The 16,362-nt window shown below is 39.4% G+C and overlaps 1 protein-coding gene across 5 annotated transcripts in view; it reads left to right on the top strand.

Moving 5' to 3' along the window:
* The window catches only part of enah (ENAH actin regulator), a 135,928-nt gene extending 122,837 nt beyond the window's left edge, over nt 1-13,091 (top strand). For all 5 annotated transcript variants that reach the window (XM_046060350.1, XM_046060349.1, XM_046060351.1 and 2 more), the window contains 7 exons: nt 488-630; nt 1,220-1,268; nt 2,916-2,967; nt 3,232-3,298; nt 6,164-6,248; nt 7,162-7,219; nt 8,928-13,091. In XM_046060350.1, coding sequence (XP_045916306.1) covers nt 488-630; nt 1,220-1,268; nt 2,916-2,967; nt 3,232-3,298; nt 6,164-6,248; nt 7,162-7,219; nt 8,928-8,965 — 492 coding nt within the window. In that variant the 3' untranslated portion in view covers nt 8,966-13,091. The remainder of the gene's footprint in view (nt 1-487; nt 631-1,219; nt 1,269-2,915; nt 2,968-3,231; nt 3,299-6,163; nt 6,249-7,161; nt 7,220-8,927) is intronic.
* The last annotated feature ends 3,271 nt before the right edge of the window (nt 13,092-16,362 follow it).

Raw genomic sequence — 16,362 nt, 5'->3', positions numbered from 1 at the left:
CCCCCCAACACACACACACACACACACACACACACACACACACACTTCTATTTTCTCTCTGTCCTTTGTTTCAGAACAACAAGATCAACAGAAACACTGTTGATACACAGCCCTCACACATTATATTCTTACAAAATCACACAGAATCAGTGTCCAAACACACAATCCACGTTCACGCATGATCAAACACACACAGTCACCATCTGTCACCTCTCAGACTCAGAGGAGGTTTACATGTAGTGCTGACAGCCTTCCTGCAAAATCACTGCATGTCTGCTTGTGTTTATAACATGATGAAATACAGAAATTAACAAGAAATGTGACATTTCTGCATTTTTCAGTATTTATAGTTTCTCTGATATGATATGAACAAAAAAAAAACCAATAAAATGTTTTCAATTCTTGTATAATTCTCAAAATAGTGTTAATACTTCCTCCTGTAAAGAACATTTGTGTTTCACAAGAGATGTTCCTTGTATCCCTTCAGAGTGACGACGCAGGGGCAGCTCTGGCAGCAGCCATATTGGGGGCAGGAGGGGCCGCCGGGGCCAAATCTGAAGCCAGAGGCAATGGCCCTCTGCCTGGAGGAGGAGGGCTTATGGAGGAGATGAGCGCCCTATTGGCCAGGAGGTAGAGTCACATCACATATTATTGTTAGCTTCAGTATATGTCAAGCTAGGTACACATACTTTCTGTTTCTCCCAGATCTTGTTTTAATAAACATTCTTTGGTTCCAATACCCATTAGATCCTATTAGTCCTTACTTTTTTCTTCTTATTACAGCTACGTTACATGCGTGTATTTGCAGAAGTAATATAAATAATTACATTTAAAAATACAGCAATGTACTGGAAATGGTAGAATATAGCCACTGTTGACGTTGAGGAGAACAACAATTAGGTACTCAGTTACGATGAACTGACAAAGTCTGCTCCAGCTGGTATGCAGTATATGTTACATGTTGTTCAACTGATCACAATGTTGGTCACCATAGGTTCCCAGCCTCCCAGTAGTGTGCAAAATTCTGAGGTGATTTGTGGTAAAATCCTCGTTTGACTGTATTCTCAAGTCAAATAAATGATAAATATACTTAATTATAGAATTAATGTAGATCTGAATTCCAGGTTTTACTCAAAACCTTGAGTTAAGAAAGAAGTGGTTTGAGTTGTAACTTGCTATTAGTCAACATTAAACTGTACCTGGGCTTTGTGCCTTACAGGAGAAGAATTGCAGAGAAGGGCTCGTCACCTGAACCTGACCAGAGATCAGTAAGTATCATCAGAGCTGCTCTGTCTTCTCACTGCTGAATAACACAGTAGCTCCTCTGTGTGATAACACACATGGTTTCCTCAGTGTGTCCAGGCTGTACAGGGTGTTCTACATTCACTACATTCCTGTGTAAAATGAGTCCTCAATCACTCAGTGTGAAAGTCTGTGTGGATGTCGCACAACACATTCCAGTCTGTAATCACTACGTCTATATAACATAGTCTGAAATATGTTCCTGAACTGCAGAGAAAACCAGGCCTTTATTTGGAACAGGCTTTTGCCTTTATTTGTGATGTATTAGTGCAGTACCTGTCTGGGGCGTGGCCGTTCAGAACTCGTACCCGTTCAGAGCAGTCTGATTTGTTGCTTTCTTGGGTTTTTTTCTGAGACTTGCGGTTCTAAAGTTACAGGCCAAAACGTCAAGTTTGTTGTTATAGCGCCACCACCACGGCCAAATTGCACCAAATTTGACACTGCATTCCCTTGGGTCCTAATCAATACACCTACTAAGTGTGAAGTTGGTCGGATGAATGTTGTTGAGGAAATCGAAGGACAGACTGATGAGATTGCTTCCTTTATAGTTAGATTAGATGTCAATGAAACCCACACTTCCTGCACAGATGTTTCACATTAAAAGTTTTCCAGCTGTTCAAAGGTTATAAACTCTCCTTTTCATAGCTTTTAATGTGAAACATCTGTATGAATTGTTGAGTTTTGCTGATCATATCTTAATGATTAAAGAAACCAAAGTAAACTTTTACGTATGGGGGGGAAAAAACTGAAGCGTGGTCACAAACAAATTAAAGACAAACACTTCACTAAAATGTGTTTCTAAAGCTTTAAATCCCTCCTCCACTGATTTCTATTGTCCAGTCTGTGTAGAAACGCTCACTGATTATCACCACAAGTTACATTTGTGACCCTCTGAGGCCGAATCTACACTACTCAGTTTTAGTTAAAAAATGGAGAATTAAAACAAATATGATCTCCGTCCACACCAGACTTCTAGCTGCGTATCAGAGTTGATCTCCGTCTATACTAAAACGACTGAAAACACGCATCTAGTGGCCCTTCACGTACACTGGGCCATGCGTGTGCCAGTGTAAACATGAAACAGGTGGTCTATTCCGTAGCTATAGAAGATTTGGCGAAAGAAGAATATAGGCTACTACAGACGAAGAACCACACCAGATTTTATTTTGCATGGGCCAATATCGAACTGGGACTGTTACTGAATGTAACACAGGAGTTAAAAGTGTAGGCTGTAAGTGTTATTTGCATGGTACAAAATATTTCAATAAATATTTAATACCAACTCAAAAACTCTGTCAGTAGCATCGTGTTTCTACTTTGCATGACTTATAAGACCCAATCAGAGAGCCAAACGTGAGCGTCTGCGTCATCATTTCTAAAGTCCTCCATTTTTGCCCGTCTTCACTAAAACGCTCTCCAGAGTTTCAAAACGAAAAACGGGGTTGGCAGCGTTTTCAAACTTCTCCCTTTTAGGTCTTCGTTTTTGCCGTTTTAGTCTGGGCGGGAGGTACAAACGTAGCAAAAGGTCTCAGTTTTAAAACCAAAATTTGATTGGATTAGGCCTGAGTGTGACTCATTTTTGACCTTTTGAACTTTGTCTATCTGTCAAACAGGAGGAGGGTGAGATAAACACAACCCCCAAAGTGTCAGCCTGTAGCACACCAGGTGAGTGAACAAGCAATCTGAAGAGTGGGGGAGCAACAACAGGAATTAATATGCATCTTCCTCCCACAGGCGACGAGGATTCAAGTTAGCATTGTCTAGTTTTCATGCAAATGTGCTGTTTTATAGTTATTAGAACTTTACTTGTTGTTTTTATGATGATACAGGGTAATTTTGCTTTGTTAACGATTAGCTGAACTGCATATCATATGTAAGAGGAGTTTAATTTTCATATTCCTGCTGTGTTTTTGTTTTGTTCTTCTCCAGACATGCCGAGGAAGCCATGGGAAAGAACAAACACCATGAACGGTAGCAAATCTCCAGTTATCGGAAGGTAAAGTATCTCACCTCTTCTCTGTTGAACAAGTAGTTTCTCTTACACTGTGTCATTTGTTGTGTATTATTGCACTTAAAGTACATTTTCTATACTGAAATGGCTCAGAAGTAAAAGAATGTTGTAATATTCATGTTTTTTGCCCATCTGAATGCTAACAGCAATACCACTGTACAACAGTGAAAGAGACCATAGGGGCATATAAAAGCATTAGCATCAGTTAGCTTCAGCATGATGCACTGCTGGGCCGTTCAGCACTGGCTAACATCACTAAAGCTTATGTCGCCTTAATGTGCACACTGGATGTACGTTAGACACCCAACTTGAAGCTGATGTCTGTGTGCGAATGAAGAAGAATAGGCTGTACCAACTTTAGCTAAGCAGTTATCAAGACTGCTGGTTTGGTCGGATGAATGCGTCACTACCAGCAATTTAAAGTAAACAGGAGTACAGTAAGTGCAGTCAGAGCCTCACGATGCCACTTATCTGCGTTGCCAAATAGTGGCTGATAATACTTTTACCTCCAGGTCACACTGTAGTGATTAGTTAAGACCACTAAAAGATACTTTAGATTTAACTGTGGATTAAAACCATGTTAGAGGTTTGGTGGTATTCTTTTCTATTTTAGATTAAATCCAGAGGAAGTGAGAAAGTTAGCGTATAATAGCCTGCTAAATGGGCATTATGAACAGCCCTGACCCAAAGCCTTCTCATCAGGCTGGGGACATGCGCAGATAGATACTAAGCTGTAATTTGTAAAGTCAGTGTCTCTGCTGCTCACACAGACGAGAGTCTCCGTGGAGAAATCCCATGGGAGCAGATTCCTCCAACAGGTAGAGACAAAAGGCCCTGTTGAGTTTGAGAAACCCCTTTCTTTAAAACAATCTACTTTTTTTCATCAAGTTTTGCTGTGATGGACGTGGTTTTGTTGGAGAGGGGCTACTTTCAAATGCTTGGATGAAACGTTTGGAATGAACCCTGTGTTGTCTTTTCCAACCTGACCGACCTGCAGGGGCCAGCTCTGTTCATCTGCTGTGTGATGTGTTTCTAAACCAGTTCATGTCTGTATGATGGATTTCTAACTTAATCTAGTCCTAGTTTTTGCATGCTGCTCTCCCCGCTGTCCTCGAAACGTTTGAAGTTTTTGTCTTTAAAACAAGAAAATCCATATGTGTACTTCACATACTGTACAACCACCCTATCATACACACAGACACAAAAATGAGTGTCCGCCCAGTGCAGAATAGACTTGGCACTGTATTATCATTATAGAGCCAGAGCAGATCCAGCAGGCACTCACAGATAAGGCCCCGCTGTGTGTGTAAGCGTATGTGTGTGCACGCACATGCACAAGAGAGGAGACCAGATGGGCCGTTTTGATTGCAGCTTATTAAGAGTGAATCTAGTATGGGACCCACAGAGAGCTGAGCACACTGGGACTTGTTAAAGTGCATGAACTCATAGTGCTGCACATGGTTTTATATTTACAGTTGTGTAAGCTCCTTATGATATGGATTAAATCACGTGTTCAGCATGAAATTCCAGACAAAACCAACAAGCAGCAGTCATGACAATGTGCCAAACGGCAGTTTAATTGATAAAGAAAACACTGTTTCCTTTTAATGTAATTCCTATCAAATTAAAACTTTGAGATAAAAATCAGACTGAACAAAAATTATTAGTATAATGTTTCCCAGTCTGAATATTGTAAAAGTTATTAACATTGTACAAAAAGTATGTTGGACTGAGTGTAAACTGCAGCTGTGACTGATGTTAGTTCTCAACTCCTCTGTGTCTTCTGTCCTGCTTTACAGATATTATCTTTACACATTCTGAAATATAAATCTCAAGGACCACAAACTTCATTTCCATACAGTATTTCCTACCCATAGCTACTAAATGACCCGCTGCAGAGCTCATTTCCTTTTCATTCACTTCTCCTTCCTGTCACACTTCCTGTCTTGAAAGTGATAGGCTGCTCTGTGAAATTTCCCCCTGATGATTCGCTCAGTGTAGCTGCACATACAAGGTCTTTCCGCTATTGCTGGCATCCTCCTGGCGTATCGCTTTTCTGAGAAGCATTTGGAATAAATTACACACAGACATTGCACTATAGGGTCCTTACTTGACACGGGGAAGAGGATGTATGGAATCTTCAAAATAATTGGAGAGATCCAAACTCCCTTATTAAGTTTCATAGATTGATGAGACCTTTGTGTGTGTTTGCTCTTGTGTGTTTACATGCATGTCTAGGTTCATGGACTTTGCCAAATGTGTGCGCATGACCAGGATTTGGTTCCTAAGTGCAGATTGGGCAGCAGTCCCTTAATGAGCACATTTTATTTCAAACTATTCTACTGAACAAATATATACTTTCGACAGGTTTTTGCCATCAGATTCCACAGCAACAAAAAAGTTAGGTTGATTTTCCTGTTAAGGGTTTACAGCAGCAGATGTTGAAATCATATGGCTTTACATTAGACAGTATATTGACTTGAACAGAAAATTGATCAGGCTGTGAAAATATGAATAGCCAGATAATGGAAATATTTTTGCAAGTCACATTCTTGCTAGATGCACGGTGTGTCTCATATTCTGTTGTCCATCAGATAAGATCCAGTGAAAGTTTGCAAGCAGTCTGTTTTATGATGTTTGCACAGGTTAGTACTATTTTATGTGCTAGTATGAAGTCAGATGCTGTTTGAGTGGTCTTACTAGATCCCAAATGTGTATTTATTTGATATACATGATGATAATAATGTAGCAACCAGTGTTTGAGCATCCTGTTTGTTCACCTCATTCCTGGCTCCTCTTTGTTCTCCTCTTACACTGACTTTATTTTCTCTTCCTTGTCTCTCCTCACAGACCTAAATCCACTCCTACACCTACTGCATCCTTAAGTGCCAACGGTGTGCCAACAGATGCTGTTGACTATGACAGATTGAAACAGGTAAGTGAACACTTGGATCACCTTTTCACAAATTTTAAGGTGAATTTTTATTTCATCACAGTACATTATAGGTGGGACGTTATACTTCCTGTTTATGCGACAAAATCTCTTCCTCAGTAATAAACAACTTTCTGTATGGCACAAATACCTGCATTATATGAGTTTTACTTGTAATTCTGTTTCAAGATATTGAGTTCATATTGGTCTGTAATACAAAAATCGTAATGACCTGCATATTATAAATCATACAAAAATGTTAAATAATATATAGATATTAAGGTTAGATGTCTTATTTGGTCCAGCATAACCTGTTCTTACACAGGGATTTTTATTGTTCAAGTGGTTTTTGTTCTGTTTTTTATAACTAGTTATGCAGCCCTGTGACAAGTTTAACTATATCTAAAGTGTGGGTGAGTGCGGTGATCCGTCATATATTAAGGCAGCTCCTCCCTCTGACCTCTGTGAATGAGCCTGTTAGATAAGTACAGAGTCTCTCAGTGTCCTGTCTATCTGTCACTACAACTGGTCACAACAGTGGGACTGGGAGACAGATGACACCCTACAAACCCACTATTATACTCACTTTCATTATTGGCTTCTCATTAAGTGTGAATTGGAGGCAAAAGAGTATAACCGATAATCAGTTTTGTTACGTCTTGCTGCCACTAAGTTATTAGCTGCTTTGTAAAGAAGACAAAGAATCTCCCTTTGCCAGTTGGCAGGGCCTTCACCTAACTAAATTCAAAAACCAAAGGAAATAGTTAGCATCTCTTCTTAATGTCATGTGACTTTCCAAGGGGAGTTGACAGTAGAAATGAGTAGGTGGCAGGAGACTTATTTGTCTCTTCTCTGAGGCCTGAAATTGATCATGTTGTATGGAAAGGTGACTTTGTTTTGTTTCTTTTTTTTTAAGGACATTCTGGATGAGATGAGGAAGGAGCTGTCAAAGCTAAAAGAAGAGCTCATTGATGGTAATTATCATTGCAGCCTATGCTCTCTATTTACACACACTCAAGCCATCCGGCAGAGAGACTCCAAACCTGTCAGACATCTCTCAAGTAGTGAATCTATACATCAAACACTAAACAAAGCAATTGAGCACTCTTCTTCTTTTCTTGCTTTCCTTCCTTCCACTGGGCATTGTTTAGATAACTTTGATTTATATATTATATATCAGGGCTTTTCTTATGTTTAACCTGAAATGCTGGCTGAAGACAGGAAGTGAAAGAAAATACTCTGTTCACTGAAACACAGTAATTAATTTGTTTACATCAAAGGTACAATACTATTTTGACTCATAGCTTATTGCTTCTCAGCAAGCTGCAGCACCTATACTTTGTTGCAGACAAGCTGCCTGAGAGTTTACTGCAGCTAGCTGCATTCAGCGCAGTAGCCCTAGTATATTGAACTGGGGGAAGGACAGTCCTATGCTGGTCCAACCTTTTTGGAGGGTGTGAGTGCCACTAGAACTCAGGCCTTATTGATATCAATAATATGAACTGAAATAGAGTCTTAGTGTGTCTTTCTGATTTTTACCTAATGTTTTTGTGTAATTTTTAGACCCTGTGTCAAAATGTAGTTTTAATACCTTCAATATTCCAATTAATGCAAGGCTTATGTGGTGCATATACTTAAAGCTGGGGTAGGCAGCGTTGGAGAACTATCAAGAGACGGCTAGATTTTGAAAGTATCAAACTGAAAAAATCCCACCCCCTCCTGACAGGCCTCCATCCAGAAACACTCCCGCTAAACACATGTTCATTTACAGTGAGTGCGCAGGTAGAGTGCACTCAGGTAGACAGGCAGTGAGGCCAGCCAGTCACACACATATTTTTGAGTAAGAGCAATTTATTTATTGGTTGCTGTCAGCATGTAAAGAGAATCTCTACTAAAACAACAAAACATACCTCTAAAATAAATTGCCTACCACGTTTTTAAAATAGATTTTCATTGAATTAACTTCATTTAATTAATGCCATGCTTAATAGGACTCACTGCTCACGTTGTGCCCCAGGGCCCACTAGTGGATTAATTGGGCCTTGAATATCAGTAACAAGTAAGTGAAGTACGTGGGTTATTACAACTTGGGCAGAAGTATTGTACTTACCAAAGTAATTGCTGAGATCTGGGAACATGGCAAAAACACAGGGCAACGAACACAAGCGGTCATACAACCAGACAGGTTTTTAACAAGCCAGCAGTATAGCCAGATGATCTAAACCACATTAGTTTGAGGTAAAGCTGAAAGTGAGTGCACACGAAATGTTAGAAATAATCATTGCACAGGAAGACTGTAGTTGCGTGTGGTTTGGTAATACTTTGTTCATTTCGCCTTTGTTTTTTCTTCTATGTTACTCTGGCTAACATGGGTGTTTTTTTTAATAATCTGATCATGTGACCGGTCGTGTTTCCTGTACCATCTTTCTTATTTTTAGCGATGTCGCCGTGTTCCCAGATATCATGCACTATTATTAAGCTACGCTCAATATTATGGATTTCACAGGCATTACATCATTTTAAGTTTTGGTAGCTTAATATACACCACACATTGCTGCAACAGCCCTCCAAAAAAGGGTAGGACCAACATAGAACCCCCTTCACAAGTAAAGTTGAGCTCAGTTCAAAAATAACTCTGTGTTTCTCACATGCGTCTGTCTATCTTTATCTTTGTGTCCCTAGCAATCAGGGAGGAGCTGGGAAAGTCCAGCACAGCATAGAGGATCTAAACTCCCTCTTCAGAACATCTACATCCACATGACCCGACAGACAACCACAGTCAATTTAAGACGTGACAATACAGCAGCGGAAAATAAAATCAACAAAATGATGGAGACGGTGATGATGACAATACTCATTTTAATACTGAGAGAGAAGATAATTTGGGGCCGAGCAGCGTCGGACAGAACAACAATGGACAGGGTGGTGTTGGGAGTGTTGTAACTCGGATAGCTGTGACTCTCAGAATCCATTCTATGAAGGCTCATGTTTCTGGCTGGCTCCCTGCCCCACCCCCTCCTCCCGCTGAGGGCATCGCATCCTGGAGGACAGTGCACCGTCTGAAAGAGAAGCGAATGTCTTTATGCAAAGATTATATCTCTCTCTTTGTCCTATAATAACAAGAAAAAAAAACATTTTAAAAAACAATCTTGAACTCTTCGATGATACTGTATTAACCATTGGCGCATAAGTGAACAGCGTTGTTGAGGCTAAGAATCAGAACTCTCGTGATTTCCTATCAAAAGGCACGTTTTATTAGGAGAGTTTGGAGACAGGAAGAAGGTGGGTATGGAAACTAAACTTTTTTTCCCATAATGCCATAGGGGTAGCGTGCGTGCATGTGTGGGTGTGTGTGAGTGTGTATGGGGGACTGACAGTCTCTGGTGAGGTCCACCACTGCAGGACACTGTAAAGCTTGTCTTCCTCAAATACTATTTTAACCTGAATATGTACAAAAGAGAGAAAAAGTTATTTAGAAAAAAAAAAGTATCTATCAACCAGTCTAAGTCTGTTTCCATGTAGATCTATGGCCATATCAAGTAGCTCAATAATCCAGTCTTTAAACAGGATGCTCTCTCGTCTGTGGAATCATAACCAGATGTGTTGTTTCCCTTCTGGAGTGAGCGCTCTGCGGAGACATTTTACTGTTTCCTTTGTTGATACTGTTCAGTTTCAGGTGGACGAGACGCGGAGGGTTGCTGCCTGCCAGACAGCAGCCACTGTAGCTCTCTACCAAACTTTATCTGTCAACAACAAGTGCTGATTTGCTAATACCCGTCATGCTCGTTGACCATGGCCCGACGTGTAGATAGAACTGACTTTTCCTTCCGGTACGTTTTGATTTAAAGACTCTCTCCCCCTTTTCTCTCTCAGTCTATGTCATGTTCGTCATATTTAGGTACTGCGTTTGGTGTACACATGTACGGTAGTTTTCTTTATACGGTGAGGGTCACAAGTCTGCCACGAAAGTGCATTAAATGTCACTCGTTTTATTACAAGCAATAAGTGTAGCATCTATTTTAAGGCCCACCTGCCCCGATCCCAACACCACCAAACATTTTTCAGTGTCTGTCCTTTTTGGCCGTCCCGAGCCCCTGTTGGACAATTTTTCTGTGTGACTCCACCTCTTGTCAACTTCATCGCAGATCTTCTGTGAAACTGAAGGCTGACATGAAAGAATATCAGAGCAACACTGTAAGACGTGATTTCATGGAATAACATCGTTTCTAAATCACAAAACTCCTTTTTTATTTTTTTCTATAAAATCCAAGGATACTGTATCTTTAGCCACATTGGAGCTGAAATGTTTTTTTAATCCTTTATTTTTATTTTACTGCATTTATAAAGTATACCTTTTGAAACATGCACAGGACAACCCCAGTGTGTAGGAGATGGTGTCCATGTGAGGACATGAATGTGCCATGTTCTATTTCACCAGTGCTTAGTGGTGTTTGTTTCATCTTTATTTCTTTGCCTTTTTCTCCTGCCGCTGTCAAATCCTTAAAATGAGAAACTGTATTTTCCTGTGTTTTTTAGGTAGATAAGGGAACTGTCACTTTGTTTCAACATTTCCTTCAGTTCAGTGCTGAGTTTGAGGGATATGCTGTGAGCTGAGAGACTGATGTCCAAATACTGTAGCTGTTGCTCCAAGGTCACATGTCAAAGTAACAAATCTGCAATCCTTTTTTCTAAATGAGATCCTGGGGAGGGACAGCTCACCTAAAACAATCAATGACTCATGACTGGCTTAACAGCCATCCAGAGTGGGGTCTGCAGGACAAGCTTGGCTTATCCTAAACAAGTTGTAAAATGATGCTTTGTGATTTAGCATCTACAGTGAGAATTTTGTGGTGTCGTGATTGTTACATGCATCCATTGGTTCAGACATCTCCCAAAGCAGTACAATGCGCCACAGTTCATCCTTAATGTGACTGTTCTGGCTCCTTTGCAACAGTAACAGTATTTGTAACTTAAAGGGGCACTACAGTGATTTAGTATTGCACTTCCATTAAGTTGAGAGACTTGCAATAAGCATATTTTGAAAAAGCAACAGTCAAAATCAAATCAGCAAAGGGTGAAATATCCCGGCTTTTAGTCCTACAATTCCCATAATTCAACTCAGTAGCATCTTTTCGTTGGACACTGTCTGATAAATGTAAACATCTTTCAGACTCCACGCTCCCAGCTTGTAATGCTAGATTTCTGCAAAACATATGTAGTCTCCAAGCATAGGCAGAGATTACCCTGGTGACATCACTATGACATCATCAGGGTTAGCTTCTCCAGAACCATAGAAGGCTGAGTGGCAGTGAACTGATTCTCATGTGTGAAATCGGTGGAGTGCCCCTTTGAATTATGATTAGCAGAATGAGCTAAGCCACACCGTGGCCTGCTTGTACCCTGGGATCCCAGTGAAAGGTTTGTTAATTAGTTCTTCTGTGGCTGTTGGATCTCATACAACAAGACTGTGTTCAAGGGCTTGGATGTTATAGCTTTGCTATAAAAGATGAGATATCACCATAGACTGTATGGATATCACTGATTTGAGAAAATTAAATTTCCCTACAGCTTCTCTCGTTCACTTTAGATCAGGTCAAACTTGTTAAAAATATTGTGATGAGAAAAAGGAATGGGTTCATTCTGCTTCAGACATACAGATGCCATAACCCTTTGATTGGAGTGTAGACAGGGGTTTTGGGCATCTTTTTTTAGATTTCATGCTCTATGTCTCTGTTGGTGAAGTTATCTCATCTTCTCATCCACTTTTTAAAATGGAAACACTCAGCCAAGACGCTCCCTGTAGTGTGTTTACACCGCATCGATTGCACTTTAAGACAAAAATCCACAGAGCAATCCAACATACAGTTGCTTAAAGCCTCTGTGACCAACAGTGTGGCTATCTCACCAAAGGATTCAGCTCCTGCTAAACATAATCACACTCAACAAAGTCGCCTTTTTTTGTGTCATTTTGTTAAGATGTTGAAAATGGAAGGAAGATGTCTGTGTCTATGTTCAGTCCTTTGGACATGATGGCGGGTGAAATGTTTTGATCAAGAAAAGTTTATCTCTTTGTGAAACTATGTGGTTTGTGCCTTGTTCCGAAGTTGCATTTAATATGTCAAAGATATAAAGATGACTAGTAATAATATCTGGGGACTGTCGTTATGATCATGTGCAGTTGTTTTGCATTTTGTTTGTCTTTCTTCTTTCCATCATGGTCATGTCAATTTGAAGGGAGAATTAAATGACCTCTGTACTGTTCCCCACCGAGAAAACATCTTTGCACCAAGATCTTCTTTGTTTTTGTTTTGTTTTTTACATAAATGTGATTTATTTCCATATAGTTGTTAGGTTGCTTTTCTTAAAGTTCAGAAGTACAAACAAATCTTTGAGATATGAAGCCTAGATAGGTTCAAAGATGATCTTCGCTCTGAGATGATTTTTCTAAACCTAAAGCCCTGCTTGGAAGGCCAGATGAGTCTGGCTACAGTGTCATGCCATTTAACTGTCACAGAGACCTTGTGTTCAGCAGCTTAGCTTTCTTTACGCGCTTGGAAATCCGTTTTGTCCTCTGCAGTGAGGTCTGCTCCATGTTAACGTCAGGTTGCTGATGGGAACTTTTATCTTTGTCCACAAAAACCCAGTTTTCTGCTGAGGGAGCTAAAGGATTTCTGAATTTGCAGGGATATTTGCAATGAATTTGGCTTAAGCAAGTTTCTTAGATGGGTTTCCAGAATTCTTTTATCATCTGCATTGTACCATACTGTTCTCATGTTAATTAGTCTTTTCTTACATGCTAACATATTGTTTTGTTTGAGCAAATTAAATAAAAATTGCAATACAAGACTAGGACTTGTTTCTTTTTAAATGTTAATAACCTTGACCAAGATGTTTCATCTTTAATCTTATTTTTATTGGTTTTTATGATATATATCAAACATCATCACAACATTTTCATGTGAGACTTAAACGACATGTCCTGATCAAAGATAACTCCAAGATTCCTCACAGCGGTGCTAGAGGCCACAGCGATGCCATCCAGGGTAACTATATCTTTAGAGAATGCGTTGTGGAGGTGCTTAGGCCCCAGAACAATAACTTCAGTTTTATCTGAGTTTTACATTAAAAAACTGTCTGTCCTTAAACTGTCCTTTACTGTCTGTACCTCTGTGTGTATATTGTGTAGGCTGCCTCCCTTCCCTCTCTCTCTCCTTCCATCCCCCTCCGTCTCTCTCTCTGTTCCCCTCTCTCTCTCTCTCTCACGCCCACCCTGAGTCATGGTTCTGCTCGAGGTTTCTGCCTCTTAAAAGGAAGTTTTTCCTTGCCTCTGTCGCCTAGTGCTGCTCTTGGTGGGAACTGTTGGGCTTCTGTAAATAACATCATAGAGTATGTCCTAGACCTGCGCTTTTATGAAAAGCGCTCAGACATAACTGTTGTTGTGATTTGGCGCTATATAAATAGAATTGAATTAAACTATGTAATTTAATAACTCAGAAAAGTAGATTTAGTGTTAGGTTACTCTTTGAGTCAGTGAACTGAGTGATCACTTACACGGCAATGTCTATCTAAAGTTTGCTAACATTAGCCACCATAAGTGGGGCTGTAGCAGCAAAACCCCTGGGTGTACTGAAGTGAACAAAGTCATCTTTGTTTTGTTGCTTATGAATTTAAGAAGTGTTATTTCTTCTATCAAAAGCGTCACTGTCTCACTTTAAGTGAATGAAGACTTTGAGTTCCCTGTAGGCCTTATCCCCCACCAGGTCAGCCCCTGTTTCACAGCCCATTAATTGTTACAAGATGTCTTCCTCACATTCACTCTTAGCAGTGCAGGATAGGAAGAGGAAGACTAACTGCAAATGAGAGCGAGAAACTTTTTTTCTTTAAGCCTGCAGTCCTTCCTTCTTGTGCTGCTGTCTGTCAGTGAGCGGAGCCGAGCTGAGCTGCTGCTGTGTTGCTGGAGAGTGAAAGGATGACAGTACTGAGAACAAGATTTGAACCTACAATACTGTCAAGTTGTGGGTTGCACTTTCAGTGTGCTCAGCTACAAGGACTATTCTCAGAGGGTTTAGTACTGAACCTCCCCTCCTGTGATGCATCACAGCTCTTTAATAGTTAAATCTTTTCTCTTTTTTCTGAACATGTAAAATCAGGGTTTGGTCATTTTTTCCTCTTGCGCAACAAAATTTTGTGTATTTGCAGAAGCTTCCCGTTCCATCTGTCTGTCGAATGCAGCTCGCTTTTTCTGTTGTCTGCTTAGAAAACTTACTCACTGGCGTTAGTGATGTATGACATCACAGGATGAACAAAGGGGAGAGCTGTTGAAAAAGAGGAGGGAAAACATCAGAAGGGGTGTTTTGGAGTGTTTTTGTGCGCACATAACAATTGGCTGTTCATAAACGACTCGTCTTAAAGTAACTCATGAGCAGCCAGTGTATGTATTTAATTAATGCATTTGCAATGCTGTTATTATCTGAAGGGTTAAATCACTATACTGATTTGATTAATGATAATAATGAGAATATAGGCTTTGAATCTGTGCATTTGGGTTTGTGGATATGGTATTTAAATAAAATAAATAAAAAATTCAATTATGTATATTTCTCTTTGTTCGATTGTATTAAAGTTGTAGAAACCAAAACCAAATTATCTAAATACAACTTAGCCATTCATTATATTATATTTCATAATAACCTCAAAAGGTTCCTGAGTGACACTTGAAAAAACTGCAGTTGCCACAAATACTTCTAATCTGTGTTTAAGATTAAAGGTGACTTCCTGCATTTTATGGGCTGTAAAATGTGTCTGTGCAGCTTCTCTTTACAACACATACACTTATACTTCCTGTGGGCGGTGCATAGAGAGGTATGGCATCTTCAGTTCATTTGAGGTTTGACTTGCAGCCAGAGAAGGGCTGTGCTGTGGCGAAAGCTGCACTAAGACAGGAAAACACCCTGAGCTGCTGAGAGAAAGACGAGGAACCTGAAAAAACACAACGCTGATTGGAGAGTTTGAATTTTCAAAATCAGTATTCTTCCTCTTATGGTGTTTATGAGCTTTGGGTATGAGTGGCAGGTGTGAATTTTGTGTCACAACAGTCAGGTCTCCTATTACCATTTGCTTATGCAAATAAGACCTTCCATGCAGCCGTTACTGACTCTCATTTGAACTTGTCTGAGTGACTTGGCTCACTTGCTATGTGGAAGTAGTTTGATGCCAACCAATTTAATAAATCCATGATAATTAGGTACAGTAAGGTAATGACTAAAGAGATTAAAGAAAATTGCATAACTTACTTAAACTCTGAAATATGTTATGAAGGTCAAACACAATTAAAAAGCTACAGGATTTTAACAATTTAATGTTGTCTGCTGTTTTATGGTATTTGAGCTAATGATTCAATTAATAATAATTCAGCATACAGTAAGCTTTAGTATCTGCATATTATTTTGGTTTTTAGTATGGAACATATTAGATATATTGGCTCCTACTTCTTTGTAGTGTGATGACTTCATGATTTCAAGATTCACTTTTTGATGGATGATTCCCGAAAAATGAGGACAGATAATTGTTTCCTATGCAGCATTATTATTATGCAAATATGTTCAAGTGTCTTTCTTCATATTAAGTAAATGTTTTGATAAATATACTGTGATAAATGATGCAGTCCATATGAAAAATGTGCAACAGAAGTGCAACTTGTGACAGTACTGACTCTATCAAGTGATGTAATGTGAACATCTGTCCCCCAGAGCTTGATTAACACAGAATGACAACAATAAGTCAGGAGCATTACAGTAAGAGTACAGTACCATTAGGATGAAAGCTTTCACGCAGAAAATATAGAAATTATATTTCTTCCTCTAGTGTCATTTTTATTACAGATTAAAAAAGGAACATGTTTGCCTTGGGCATACAAAGTAAGAATGGATCTATACAAATAAAATTTCAATTTCGAGTCAATTTCACCAGGATTCTGGTTATAGTTGCCACTGTTACAGAAGGCCACATTAATAAATATAGTAGGAAATATGTTGTATATATGTTAAAATTTTACTGTTTTAATAACACATTTATTACATAATACATTCATATTTAACTTTTTATTACAATATTATGT

Source organism: Micropterus dolomieu, linkage group LG10 (assembly GCF_021292245.1).
Source record: "Micropterus dolomieu isolate WLL.071019.BEF.003 ecotype Adirondacks linkage group LG10, ASM2129224v1, whole genome shotgun sequence".
Taxonomy (NCBI): domain Eukaryota; kingdom Metazoa; phylum Chordata; class Actinopteri; order Centrarchiformes; family Centrarchidae; genus Micropterus; species Micropterus dolomieu.
The sequence above is the reverse complement of the archived record's forward strand: the minus strand, read 5'-3'. Positions and strand labels throughout refer to the sequence as shown.